Raw genomic sequence first — 14520 nt, forward strand, 5'->3', positions numbered from 1 at the left:
AGTCCACAGGGAGGGAAAAACCACAGAACCATGGAAGCAAGCGTCCCAGCAGGCATCTAGAAACTGCCATCTGCAAGACCAAGCGGCCTAAGGCAGCGCCCGCCGATGCATAAGTATGCACCTGGCAAAATTTGTGAATGTGTGTAAGGAGGGAAAAGTAGCCGCCTTACACAACTGAGCAGCCGAAGCGCGATTCCTCCGCGCCCAACGCTTTGGTGTAGAAGTCATGACACCGAAGGTCAGAACTCTGCCTCGGGCGCGGTATGCTTCAGCAATTGTAGATCGAATTCGGCGTGCAATGGCCATCTTGGAAGCCGCCAATACCCTTCGAGGACCCTTCGGAATGACAATAAGGGGGATCTGCACAGTGGAAGGGACCGGAGGCTGCTAAATAGATCTTCAGAGCTCTGACAACGTCCAATGGTGTAACTCCGTTTCCTTAGGGTGAAAGGAGAGGGGCACAGTGAGGGAAGGACAATTTCCTCGATAATATGGAAGTCAGAGACCTCTTTTCGGAAGAAAAGAAGGGCCAGGCCAGCGAACCACCTTGACCCTATGAAGAACCAGAAAGAGTTCTCTGCAGAGAACGCCGCCAACCCAGACACCCGACAGATGGATGTGATAGCGACCAGAAAACTACCTTCCAGGACGGGAGATGAAGAAACTCTCCCACACGGGCTCCAGGGAAGACCTGGAGCACTGAGAGGACTAAACTCAGATCCCAAGGCTGTAAAGGAGGACGGTACAGAGGAACCGTATGAGCTACTCCCTAAAGAAGGCCCTCACAGGCCCCAGGAACCTGAGAGCACTGGAAAGGATAGAAGGCGACGACGCCTGACTCTGCAAGAACTAAGACCAGACCAAGGTCCAACCCTGATTAGGGTCCGGAATAGATCCTGGACGATGCAAGCTCGCGGATTACATCCGCCGAAAAAATCTCTTCGCATAGAATGGCGGTCTAATAGCCACTCCGGCAAACGAAGAAACCTAAAATACTAATGGAAGACCGGACTCTAAGGAAGGACATCTCTGAGTGGCAGTGAGCAGGACGTCCCCTAGAAGGAGACAAGGTCGGCGTACTACGTGCGACGGCTAATCCCCAGGGCGACTAGGCCAGTCGGAATACCCTCCATCCTGATCTTCCGTAGAACTTCGGGTAGGAAGGGGGAAAAAACACAAAGGAGGGAGAACCTTTACCAGGGAATCAGGGCGTCCACGTCGCAAGCTTCCGGATCACTGCTCGGGAGAGAACGGTGGGAAGCTTCCGATACAGTCTAGAAGCCATCAAGTCCCCACCGGGAGACTCCAATGCAGCCTCGAACACCTTCCGCAGTCCAGGAATACAAAAGGGAGAGGCCTGCAGCCGTTTGTTCGAGGGGGAAGAAGAAATAGAAGGGTGTTCCGTACCAGGAATGGAACGTGTATCATCACGGCAAGACGTGACAGCAACCCCGCTCCGTCTGGTGTAGGGAGTCTCTCAGTCTACCCCCGGAATGGGCGGTGAGAAGTAAGATCACCAGAGGGCTGACGTGACCTAGACATTAGAGATGTCTTAAGAGAGGAATATACACTGCTCAAAAAAATAAAGGGAACACAAAAATAACTCGTCCTAAATCTGAATTAATTAAATATTCTTCTGAAATACTTTGTTCTTTACATAGTTAAAATTTTGTGTGATGGTCTGGATTTGGAGTCACACTCAAAATTAAAAGTGGAAAAACACACTACAGGCTGATCCAACTTTGATGTAATGTCCTTAAAACAAGTCAAAATGAGGTTCAGTAGTGTGTGTGGCCTCCACGTGCCTGTATGACCTCCCTACAACGCCTGTGCATGCTCCTGATGAGGTGGCGGACGGTCTCCTGAGGGATCTCCTCCCAGACCTGGACTAAAGCATCTGCCAACTCCTGGACAGTCTGTGGTGCAACGTGACGTTGGTGGATAGAGCGAGACATGATGTCCCAGATGTGCTCAATTAGATTCAGGTCTGGGGAACGGGCGGGCCAGTCCATAGCATCAATGCCTTCATCTTGCAGGAACAGCTGACACACTCCAGCCACATGAGGTTTTTGTCTTGCATTAGGAGGAACCCAGGGCCAACCGCACAAGCATATGGTCTCACAAGGGGTCTGAGGATCTCATCTCGGTACCTAATGGCAGTCAGGCTACCTCTGGCGAGCACATGGAGGGCTGTGCGGCCCTCTAAAGAAATGCCACCCCACACCATTACTGACCCAATGCCAAACCGGTCATGCTGGAGGATGTTGCAGGCAGCAGAACGTTCTCCATAGCGTCTCCAGAGCGCCAGTGGCGAATTTGCCAATCTTGGTGTTCTCTGGCAAATGCCAAACGTCCTGCACGGTGTTGGGCTGTAAGCACAACCCCCACCTGTGGACGTCGGGCCCTCATATCACCCTCATGGAGTCTGTTTCTGACCGTTTGAGCAGACACATGCACATTTGTGGCCTGCTGGAGGTCATTTTGCAGGACTCTGGCAGTGCTCCTCCTGTTCCTCCTTGCACAAAGGCGGAGGTAGCGGTCCTGCTGCTGGGTTGTTGCCCTCCTACGGCCTCCTCCACGTCTCCTGATGTACTGGCCTGTCTCCTGGTAGCGCCTTCATGCTCTGGACACTACGCTGACAGACACAGCAAACCTTCTTGCCACAGCTCGCATTGATGTGCCATCCTGGATAAGCTGCACTACCTGAGCCACTTGTGTGGGTTGTAGACTCCATCTCATGCTACCACTAGAGTGAAAGCACCGCCAGCATTCAAAAGTGACCAAAACATCAGCCAGGAAGCATAGGAACTGAGAAGTGGTCTGTGGTTACCACCTGCAGAACCACTCCTTTATTGGGGGTGTCTTGCTAATTGCCTATAATTTCCACCTGTTGTCTATCCCATTTGCACAACAGCATGTGAAATTGATTGTCACTCAGTGTTGCTTCCTGAGGGGACAGTTCGATTTCACAGAAGTGTGATTGACTTGGAGTTACATTGTGTTGTTTAAGTGTTCCCTTTATTTTTTTGAGCAGTGTATTATACAGGTAACTCACCCTGGACCAATGTGAAGGATTCACCTGCAGAAAGGGAGATGTGGAGGGTGCCACATCCTACCAGCCGGGTCCGGAACACTGGAATAGAAGGCCACTAAAGAATATCCTGTGCAATGTAGATGTAGCCAGGGATTGAGTGGCTGTACCAAAAAACTCTGCCTGAGGAGGAGCCAAGTAAGGGGAACCACAACTGCATCGCAAGCCCATACTCCAGCGGAGGAGGGGCCATACCGCAGAGGCCACCAATCCAGATCTAGAAGAATCCGCCACCTGACGAAGGATCTGTGCAGTAAGAACCATAGTATGTAGTGGTAACACAAATACCACTCTCTCGCCCCGTCGGCGCAAACTAAAGGGAAGCCGTGAGGCCATCCGTAGGAGCCATGGCCCCATACTTCCCCAGTTGAGAAGAGCTAGCTTAACACTGTACCTGAAAGGCTCTGAACAGGAGCAACAGGAAGCTAGCGTAAGGGTAGAACCCCCAGCTGAGGGGGACTGCAGAGTCAAGAACGCTCTGCTAGCTTAAACGTACTCCCCAGAACATGCACTACGCAGTGATGAGGACAATGTCCTGACCGACTGGAACCGAGGAGACACAGGGTGAAGGGTGGTCTGTAGGACCCATAAATGTTGCTAGGCAACACCTCAGAGACAGAGGATGGCACAACCATGCCCCAAACCAGTACCGAAGATAAGAAGGATACCAAGTGCAAAAAGGGTCTGTATCCACAGGCGGCACCCATACACCGCAGATGCAGAGCACCGGCATCCGCGGGTATCGATTGTTGCCACGCCCCAGATAAGAAGCTAAGGCATCTAGCGCCGTGGCGTAGTTGAACTGTAGTAAACTAAGATGCTCAGGTATTCCCCTGTAAGCGGAGAAAGGCTAATGCTTACGGCAGGTACAGAATCCAGTGGGGATGCAATGCCGTCCCCTACCGAAGGGGGGATGCATACGTCCGGCACTAAAACCAGTCTAACTGTACTTAGTCCACCTACCGCAGGGGGCAGAACATGAGGCAAGTACTGTACTGTATCTGTAGTAGTGCAATTACTCCACCTAAGAAGGGGGTGATGCCTACGACAAGTGCTGCCAGCGGAAGTGGTCATGCTTACAGCAGGAACAGAATGCAACGGTAGAAGATTACGCGTTTATAGAAGGCAATGCATATGGCGAATCCAGTACCCTGTGAGAGCAAGTACCCCACCAAGGAAGGGGTAATGCCTACAGTAAACACTGTAACCGGTGATAATGCCAGAACGCCACGTATAAAGGGGGTTATGCATACGGTACGTACTGTACCCAGTGGAATGCAATACCGTCCCCTAAGAAAGGGGAACGCCTACTGGTGTCACTGAACAGTGCTGTAGCATTTAGTTCACCTATAATGCCTACGATAAGGGTATGCAGCAGTCGCAAATACCCCGCCTGAAGGAGGGGGTAATGCAGACAACAAGGACTGCTGTCTACCGTGGACGCAATCTTGAAGACTGCAACGGATTCGAGTGAGAGCTCGAATCACAACATTCCCCCCCCCCCCCCCCCCTCGGACCGAACCTCTCCAGGAATGGAGGGGTGTGTCTGAGCGAGACCCTAGGTAGGAAGGTGGGGGTGCGGAGGTGGCCGAGAAGAATGTTCTGCTCTGGTCCTCTTGCGTGCAGTTCTGCCGTTAGAAGCTTGTCCGTGGCAGTTGTAGGCCACGTCGGTGGGAGTACATCAACCAAACTATCCAGAGGGTGGAGTGGGAGCTTGAGGTCCATCCACTGGAGTGCGTAGGCGGAGCCTTATCAACCAGATGACCCCAGAGGATGGAATGGGAACTTCCAGAGGTTCTGCACCAGATCGCGCTGGTGGAGAATTATCAAACCCCCGGAGGACGGATTGGGAATCCAGAGGTCCTTGTGAAGTGCGCTAGAGAACTATCAACCACACGACCCAGAGGGTGAATTGGAATACTTCAGCTGTCCTCCCTGGATCTGCGCAGGTGGAGGATTATCAACCAACGACCCTGGATGGCGGATTGGGAACTATGAGAGGTCCTCCTGTGTCCGTATAGGACACGGGCCCAGCTTGGTACCACACAGACAGGGAGGAGGAAGGGGGGGGCCTGCGGTGAGGAGGCTGCCTGTAGGAGGGCCGTTATGAACGCACATCTACCTCGTCCTCTTTTGTTTTTTGTTTAGACAACTAGGCAAGAGGCAGGAAGGGGTTAACAGTGTTAACTTGCAGGCACCTTGTACTGAGAAACCTCAGAATATCTGGAGCTGGCCGCAGGAGGTGGCTGGCCAGAAGGAGTTAAGCTGCCCTGAGGAAGTGGGCGGGGCCAAGCGCTTCAGGGGGGGGGGGGGGTGAGTGGCGGGAAAAAAATTGCGCCTGTTATTAACCCCCTAGTGCCCTGACACCTGCGTTATACATAACTATAACAAAACTATGAATTAACACATGTGGAATTATATACATAACAAACAAGTGTGAAACAACTGAAAATATGTCATATTCTAGGTTCTTCAAAGTAGCCACCTTTTGCTTTGATTACTGCTTTGCACACTCTTGGCATTCTCTTGATGAGCTTCAAGAGGTAGTCCCCTGAAATGGTTTTCACTTCACAGGTGTGCCCTGTCAGGTTTAATAAGTGGGATTTCTTGCCTTATAAATGGGGTTGGGACCATCAGTTGCGTTGAGGAGAAGTCAGGTGGATACACAGCTGATAGTCCTACTAAATAGACTGTTAGAATTTGTATTATGGCAAGAAAAAAGCAGCTAAGTAAAGAAAAACGAGTGGCCATCATTACTTTAAGAAATGAAGGTCAGTCAGACAGCCGAAAAATTGGGAAAACTTTGAAAGTAAGGGCTATTTGACCATGAAGGAGAGTGATAGGGTGCTGTGCCAGATGACCTGGCCTCCACAGTCACCGGACCTGAACCCAATCGAGATGGTTTGGGGTGAGCTGGACCGCAGAGTGAAGGCAAGAAGGCCAACAAGTGCTAAGCATCTCTGGGAACTCCTTCAAGACTGTTGGAAGACCATTTCAGGGGACTACCTCTTGAAGCTCGCCAAGAGTGTGCAAAGCAGTAATCAAAGCAAAAGGTGGCTACTTTGAAGAACCTAGAATATGACATATTTTCAGTTGTTTCACACTTGTTTATGTATATAATTCCACATGTGTTAATTCATAGTTTTGATGCCTTCATAGTCATGAAAATAAAGAAAACTCTTTGAATGAGAAGGTGTGTCCAAACTTTTGGTCTGTACTGTACATGTACAACCTCCTCCTGTCAACTCCAACATGAAGGGTCCTTTTACACAGGCACATTTTCTGTCCATTAAAAGGCATCGGTTTAGGATAATAGCTTGCCAATCAGTGTTCGTTAAGTGCAATTTAAATGCAAAAATGAATCCTAGTTTGTTTTAATGACGCTTGTTGGCTGATGTTGCTTATGTTTACCTATGGCAAAAATACAGCTGAATTAACCTGACCATAGATCCATGTAAAAGGGCCTTAAGGGAAGAGAAAAGAGCAGAGAAACAGCACTGGTCTGCGCAATTTTGCATTTAGGAAGAAAAAAAAAGAAAAATAAAAAACTTGGTGGCCATAGGAGCTGTGCAGGGGAGTAAAATTGATCTATCCTATTAGATCAGTGGGGGTCCGACTCCCACCACACCCTGCCAATTAGCTATTTGAAGGGGTGATGGCGCTCATGCGAGTGTTGCTTCTTCTTCAAAGTTTATGTTTATGCACATTGTCTCCTTTGCAGCAGAGGTGCAGTGTAATTACAACTGCTCCATCCTATTCAAGTGAAAGGGACAAGCAGCTAAAGGGGTTGTCCTACGAAAAATATTTTACAATTTTCAAACCAGCACCTGGATCTGAATACTTTTGTAATTGCATGTAATTCAAAATGTATTCTAGCGACTGAGTTATTCACCAAAACGTATATGTATCGTGGCACTTAATTTTTTATTTCTTTGACCTGGTCACTGAGATGGCTGCACGTGCTCAGTTTCATCCTTCAACTGCCTCCTGAGCTGCGATAGGGAGACCATGGACACGCCTCCTGAGCTGTGATGGGGAGAGCATGGACACGCCTCCTGAGCTGCAGCAGAAAAGACACTCCCCTTGAGCTGTCAGCTTGATATAAATCTAGAAGAGCAATGAATGGGGAGATCTCTGGATCCATGTGAGGTACAGGGCTGGTTCTAGCTTTGTTAGAAAGAGATTGTCATGTACTATATGATGTCTGGTTTTCATTTTTTACATTATTCGTGGGATAACCCCTTTAAGTATAATCTCACTGCACCACCGCTACAAAATGAGACAGTGGTCAGGTAAACGAGCTGTCACACCTTCAGATGACTGCTGGGAGGGGAAGGCTGTGGCCGATGTGATGTGGAAAACCTATCCTGTGTTTTTAACCCACTTTGAGGTCTTCCCCAATACCTATTCCTTGCTGGACAAACCCTTCCATGTTCCACATACTCTGTGTGTCCAAGGCAGAGATAAAGCAGAGTTCTACGTTGTTTTTGTCACTCTGCATCTGTTACTTGTACATATTAAAGAACAAGGTTGGTATATGGAATGCACTCCTACTCACATAGATGTTCTTCATATCTGCCACCTGGCATCTGACTGTGTAGAATTCTTCAGCTGTCTGACTTACGTGTTCACAATCCTAAAGTAAATGGGTAAAACAAACAATATGAAGAACTACACATACTAACATGCTAGAAACCAAATAAATGTAGCTGTGCACCAATATACATGGCAAATAGCAGCTATACAATGTCCAAAGAGTCTAATGCAGTGCTTCTCAAATAGTGGGGGGCGCCAGGCTCCGTAAAGGGGGGGCTCGTTCAGGGCCGGCCTTTGGGGTGTGCGGGCTGTGCGGCCGCACAGGGCGCCATAGCAACAGGGGTGCCGGGCGGCCGACAGCTCGCAGTGTAATATGCGGCAGGGAGATGAGCGCTTCCATTGTGGAAGCGATCATCTCCCGTCTGATCAGAGGCCGGCGCAGGCGCTGGACGGAGCGGGGGCTGGGGGAGGGACTGGGAGGAGGAGCTGTGGGCCAGCAATAACGGTGGGGCGGTGCGGTCACTGTACTATAGCCCCGCCCCACCGCTCCCTCCGGTATACTAATATAAAATGTATTATTGAATTAAAAGTTATTAAACATGCCCCCCTCACTCCTAATAGTACCGTATATCCGAATTTCTTCTGTATAATGCCGGCAGGCAGGCCGGGCGGCCGGCGCGTCCCTCAGTGATGTCACGTGCCTGCGCCGCCTGCTTTATGAATGAAGCAGGCGGCGCAGACAAGTGACGTCACTGAGGGACGCGCCGGCCGCCCGGCCGGCATTATACAGAAGAAATTCGGATATACGGTACTATTAGGAGTGAGGGGGGCATGTTTAATAACTTTAAACGGCGGCGGCGGGCACACGGAATCTGTGGATGGCACAGTCAAGGGGTGGGGGTCTGTGGATGGCACTGTTATGGCCTGGGGGGGGGCACTGTGGATGGCACATATATAACAGTGTCAGCCACAGATGCCCCCCATAAGTGTCCGTCATCCACAGATCCCCCCATAAGTGTCCGTCATCCACAGATCCCCCCATAAGTGTCCGTCATCCACAGATCCCCCCATAAGTGTCCGTCATCCACAGATCCCCCCATATGTGTGTGTCCGATCCACATTTCTTTCTTTTTTTATTCTCTTATACGTTAATAAGGATACAGTGTTATGCAGAGGTGTACTTATAACAATTTTATAGACAAATGATACTATTTACAGTATTTGATACTGATGTTCTATCCTCTGGATAGGTCATCAATATTAGATTGGGGAGGATCCGATACCTTGGAGCTCTGCCAATCAGCTGTATGAAGAGACCGCTGCGCTCTGTCAGTGCTTATGCCTCTTCCTAGGTCAGTACACTGGTCACACGACCTAGGTGCAGCTCACTTTGCATTCAAGTGAATGAGACGTCAATGGAACAGAAAGCATGGCTGCTATACAATGTACGGCACTGTGTTTGGCAAAATAATGAAGAGGCCTTGCCACCCACAGGAGCTCTGGAGTTCCAGTGAGGAATTTCATCCTTTTCAAAGCACTGGGTGAAATCTGCATGGGAGTATCTGCCGTGTCTAGGTAAAAATTTAGCAGAATTTGTATCACTGTGTCAAACTGCTGCATTTTCTTTGGGTGTTTCTATATAAAATTTGTTTTTATTCAGTTTTGTTGTGGATTGTTTTTCAGCAACTTTTGTAACTGCAGCAAAAACGCAAAATTTTTTTACAGCCTCAAACCAAAATCATGCATATATACCCGTGGACTTTTTTTTCCCCTCAAGAAAACCTGTTACATACCCCACAAAACACACACAAACTAATCATCCGACACATAATTCAAGAGGACTTACCAAAGACACAACGTTATTAGTAATAACACCTCCAAATAAAGTTTTGACTGTGTTTTTCTGTTGATTATTTGATAAAAAGAAAAAACAAAAATGTTAACATGAGAGATGAATAGTAAATCATACAAAAAGGAAAAGAGTTTAACAGAACTGACCAGTTCAGGAGACATTTCTTCGATCTTAGTAATTAGGTCAGTAAAGAACTCGGTCATGTCTTTCTGCTCTCCTGTGTTCAGAGGCTGTTTGTCCATGGTATAAGTCTTGCAGAAGGGTCTGGGATTATAAGCTTTACATTCACTCTCCTGTAATAAATAAAAACATTACACCGCCTTACATATATAAAAAGTATTGTTGCCATATTTCAGGCTACTTTCAAACTTGTGTCAGAGTATTCCGGCAGGCAGTCCCGTCCCCAGGTGCGGATCAGTCTGACAAATGCATTGAAATACTGGATCCGTCTCTCCAGTGACATCCGGAAAAACGGATCCAGTATTTATTTATTTTTTACAGATTTAAAGGTGTGCGCATGTGCCGACCGGAAGAACAGATCAGTCAGGCTTCCAAAACTGCAAAAAAAACAAAAACAAAAAAAAACTGAACTTAAGGCCGTACACTAAGGAGCTGCGGAACAGTGTGATCATCACATGACCGAGAATGATTTGCATCCTTTGTCACCACTTTCTACGAGTCTGTTTTGTGTAGTTCTGTAGTATGCTACAAACCTGTGCAGAACTACACAGTGAAGGAGAACCTGCCAGCTCTCCCGACATGCCTGCTTTAGTAAAAAACTTGAATTCCTCAAAAAATAATTCTGTAGCATCTTTTCTACATTGTACCATTCTATTGTTATTCCTTCAAGACATTTACAATAAGTGTCAGTTTCAAACTGTGTAGGGAAACAGCTGTTAGACAAAGATAATGGTAATGTCCAGTTGTCATTTATTCATACATTCCGATGAGGAATAACAGAGGAATGGCACAACACAGAATTATAAGACAAGAAGCTTCAGAATTGTTATTTTTGAGGGAATAAAATTATTTACTAAACGAGACATGTCACAAGTGAGGATGTCACTAGGGAGAAGTTTATTACATACTATTTACCTCGATGTGGTAGAATTTTACTACTTAACTCAATAGTTTGCAGGGAATCTTATATATCAGCACAGAATTTAACCTAAAAACAAACAATTACCGTATTTTTCGCTTTATAAGACGCACCACAGGCGGAAAATAAGAAAAATATATATACATTTTTCGTCAGACCTCATATCATATCTTTAGATCAGACCCCCTATATCAGAGCCTAACATCAGACCCCCATGTCAGGAACTCCGATCAGACCCCCCCTTAAATCGGGAACTCAGACTTCCATGTCAAAGCCCATATCAAACCTTAAAATAAATTAATTCACTTAGGCTACTTTCACACTTGCGTTCGGAGCGGATCCGTCTGGTGTCTGCACAGACGGATCCGCTCCTATAATGCAAACGATGGTATCCATTCAGAACGGATCCGTCTGCATTATATTGCAGAAAAAAATCTAAGTCTAAAAGTTAGTCAGACGGATCCGTCCTGACTTTGCATTGAAAGTCAATGGGGGACAGATCCGTTTGAAATTGCACCATATTGTGTCAACTTCAAACGGATCCGTCCCCATTGACTTACATTATAAGTCTGGACGGATCCGTTTGGCTCCGCACGGCCAGGCGGACACCCGAACGATGCAAGCTGCGTTCGGGTGTCCGCCTGCTGAGCGGAACGGAGGCGAAACTGAGCCAGACTGATACATTCTGAGCGGATCCTTATCCACTCAGAATGCATTGGGGCTGTACGGATCCGTTCGAGGCCGCTTGTGAGAGCCTTTAACCCCTTAAGGACACAGCCTTTTTACACCTTAGGACCAGGCCATTTTTTGCAAATCTGACCAGAGTCCCTTTAAGTGCTGATAACTTTAAAACGCTTTGACTTATCCAGGCCGTTCTGAGATTGTTTTTTCGTCACATATTGTACTTCATGACACTGGTAAAATGAAGTCAAAAAAAATTATTTTTTTTGCACCAAAAAATACCAATTTTAACAAAAATTTGGAAAAATTTGCAAATTTCAAAGTTTCAGTTTCTCTACTTCTGTAATACATAGTAATACCCCCAAAAATTGTGATGACTTTACATTCCCCATATGTCTACTTCATGTTTGAATTGTTTTGGGAATGATATTTTATTTTTTGGGGATGTTATAAGGCTTAGAAGTTTAGAAGCAAATCTTGAAATTTTTCAGAAATTTACAAAAACTAAATTTTTAGGGACCAGTTCAGGTCTCAAGTCACTTTGCGAGGCTTACATAATAGAAACCACCCAAAAATGACCCCATCTAAGAAACTACACCCCTCAAGGTATTCAAAACTGATTTTGCATACGTTGTTAACCCTTTAGGTGTTGCACAAGAGTTATTGGCAAATGGGGAGGAAATTTGAGAATTTCATTTTTTTGTCTAATTTTTCATTTTAACCCATTTTTTTCCACTAACAAATCAAGGGTTAACAGCCAAACAAGACTGTATCTTTATTGCCCTGACTCTGCCGTTTACAGAAACACCCCATATGTGGCCGTAAACTACTGTACGGCCACACGGCGGGGCGTAGAGTGAAAGGTGCGCCGTTTGGTTTTTGGAGGGCTGATTTTGCTGGACTGTTTTTTTGGCACCATGTCCCATTTGAAGCCCCCCTGATGCACCCCTAGAGTAGAAACTCCATAAAAGTGACCCCATCTAAGAAACTACACCCCTCAAGGTATTCAAAACTGATTTTACAAACTTTGTTAACCCTTTAGGTGTTGCACAAGATTTTATGGAAAATAGAGATACAATTTCAAAATTTCACTTTTTTGGCAGATTTTCCATTTTAATATTTTTTTTCCAGTTACAAAGCAAGGGTTAACAGCCAAACAAAACTCATTATTTATGGCCCTGATTCTGTAGTTTACAGAAACACCCCATATGTGGTCGTAAACTGCTGTACGGGCACACGGCAGGGCGCAGAAGGAAAGGAACGCCATACGGTTTTTGGAAGGCAGATTTTGCTGGACAGTTTTTTTTGACACCATGTCCCATTTGAAGCCCCCCTGATGGACCCCTAGAGTAGAAACTCCAAAAAAGTGACCCCATTTTAGAAACTACGGGATAGGGTGGCAGTTTTGTTGGTACTAGTTTAGGGTACATATGATTTTTGGTTGCTCTATATTACACTTTTTGTGCGGCAAGGTAACAAGAAATAGATTTTTTGGCACGTTTTTATTTTTTGTTATTTACAACATTCATCTGACAGGTTAGATCATGTGGTAATTTTATAGAGCAGGTTGTCACGGACGCGGCGATACCTAATATGTATACAATTTTTTTTATTTATGTAAGTTTTACACAATGATTTCATTTTTAAAACAAAAAAAATGTTTTAGTGTCTCCATAGTCTAAGAGCCATAGTTTTTTTCAGTTTTTGGGCGATTATCTTAAGTAGGGTCTCATTTTTTGCGGGATGAAATGACGGTTTGATTGGCATCTATTTTGGGGTGCATATGACTTTTTGATCGCTTGCTATTACACTTTTTGTGACATAAGATGACAAAAAATGGCTTTTTTTACACCGTTTTTATTTTTTTATGGTGGTCATCTGAGGGGTTAGATCATGTGATATTTTTATAGAGCCGGTCGATACGGACGCGGCGATACCTAATATGTATACTTTTTTTTTTATTTATGTAAGTTTTACACAATGATTTCATTTTTGAAACAAAAAAAAATCATGTTTTAGTGTTTCCATAGTCTAAGAGCCATAGTTTTTTCAGTTTTTGGGCGATTATCTTGGGTAGGGTATGATTTTTGCGGGATGAGATGACGGTTTGATTGGTACTATTTTTGCGTACATGCGACTTTTTTGATCACTTTTATTACCTTTTTTGGGAAGTAAGGTGGGCAAAATTTCAATTTCATCATAGTTTTTTATTTTTTATTTTTATGGCGTTCACCGTTCGGCTAAAGTAACATAACCGTTTTATAGATCAGGTTGTTACGGACGCGGCGATACCAAACATGTGTAGGGAATTTTATTTTTTTCATTTTTAATCAGTGATAAATGTGTTTTTTGATTTTTACTTTTTTTTCACTTTTTTTTGACCTAGACCCACTTGGTTCTTGAAGATCCAGTGGGTCTGATGTCTGTATAATACAGTACAGAATATATATTGTACTGAACTGTATTTTACTTACACTGAACAGATCTATGCTTTTAGCATAGATCTGTTCAGCACCATGGACAGCAGGACGCCTGAGAGGCGTCCTGTTGCCATGGGAACCTTCCCCGTCTGCTCAGAACTGCGCAGACGGGGAAGGGTAAGCACAGAGCTGAGGGGGGCTCTCTCCTTCTCCCATCGGGGGGCTACAAAGGCACAGCAGCCCCCTGATGGGAGAGGGAGGGAGCTCCCTGCGCTGTTAACCTTTTCCATACAGCGGTCCGTACGGACCGCTGTATGGAAAGGGTTAACGGCTGACATCGCATCGCAGATGTCAGCCGTTTATACCAGGGTGCCAGCAATGTGCTGGCACCCTGGTATACCCACTAGAAACCAACGATTATACAAGGGGAGGCGGGCGGGGGATCGCGATCCCGCCTGCCACACCGCCCGCCTCCCGCACCGCCCGCAACCCTCCCCCTGCACCTCCCACCGGGCTAAAATCACTCGGGGGGTGAAGGGGGAGGGATACAGATCTATTTTAGGAATACTAAAGTTTCTGATCCCCGCGGATCAGAAACTGCAGAAATCGCAGCAAACCGCAGGTCTGAATTGACCTGCGGTTTGCCGCGATCGCCGACATGGGGGGGGTCACGGGACCCCCCCCGCGCATTTAGCCTAGGTGCCTGCTCGATGATTTGAGCAGGCACCGGGTTCCGATCACTGCCGGCCGGGCGGCAGTGATCGGAACAACACATGACGTACCGGTACGTCATGTGTCCTTAAGAGGTTAAACGGAGCTCACAAGCGGAACCCCGAACGCA

The 14520-nt window shown here is 46.5% G+C and overlaps 1 protein-coding gene across 2 annotated transcripts in view; it reads right to left on the reverse strand.

The window, feature by feature from the left end:
* USP34 (ubiquitin specific peptidase 34) overlaps window positions 1-14520 on the reverse strand; it is a 208147-nt gene that overhangs the window by 60278 nt on the left and 133349 nt on the right. For both annotated transcript variants that reach the window (XM_040429731.1, XM_040429733.1), the window contains 3 exons: window positions 9626-9772; window positions 9474-9530; window positions 7650-7727 (listed from right to left, as the gene is read on the reverse strand). In XM_040429731.1, coding sequence (XP_040285665.1) covers window positions 7650-7727; window positions 9474-9530; window positions 9626-9772 — 282 coding nt within the window. The remainder of the gene's footprint in view (window positions 1-7649; window positions 7728-9473; window positions 9531-9625; window positions 9773-14520) is intronic.

This window comes from Bufo bufo, chromosome 4 (genome assembly GCF_905171765.1).
Source record: "Bufo bufo chromosome 4, aBufBuf1.1, whole genome shotgun sequence".
Taxonomy (NCBI): domain Eukaryota; kingdom Metazoa; phylum Chordata; class Amphibia; order Anura; family Bufonidae; genus Bufo; species Bufo bufo.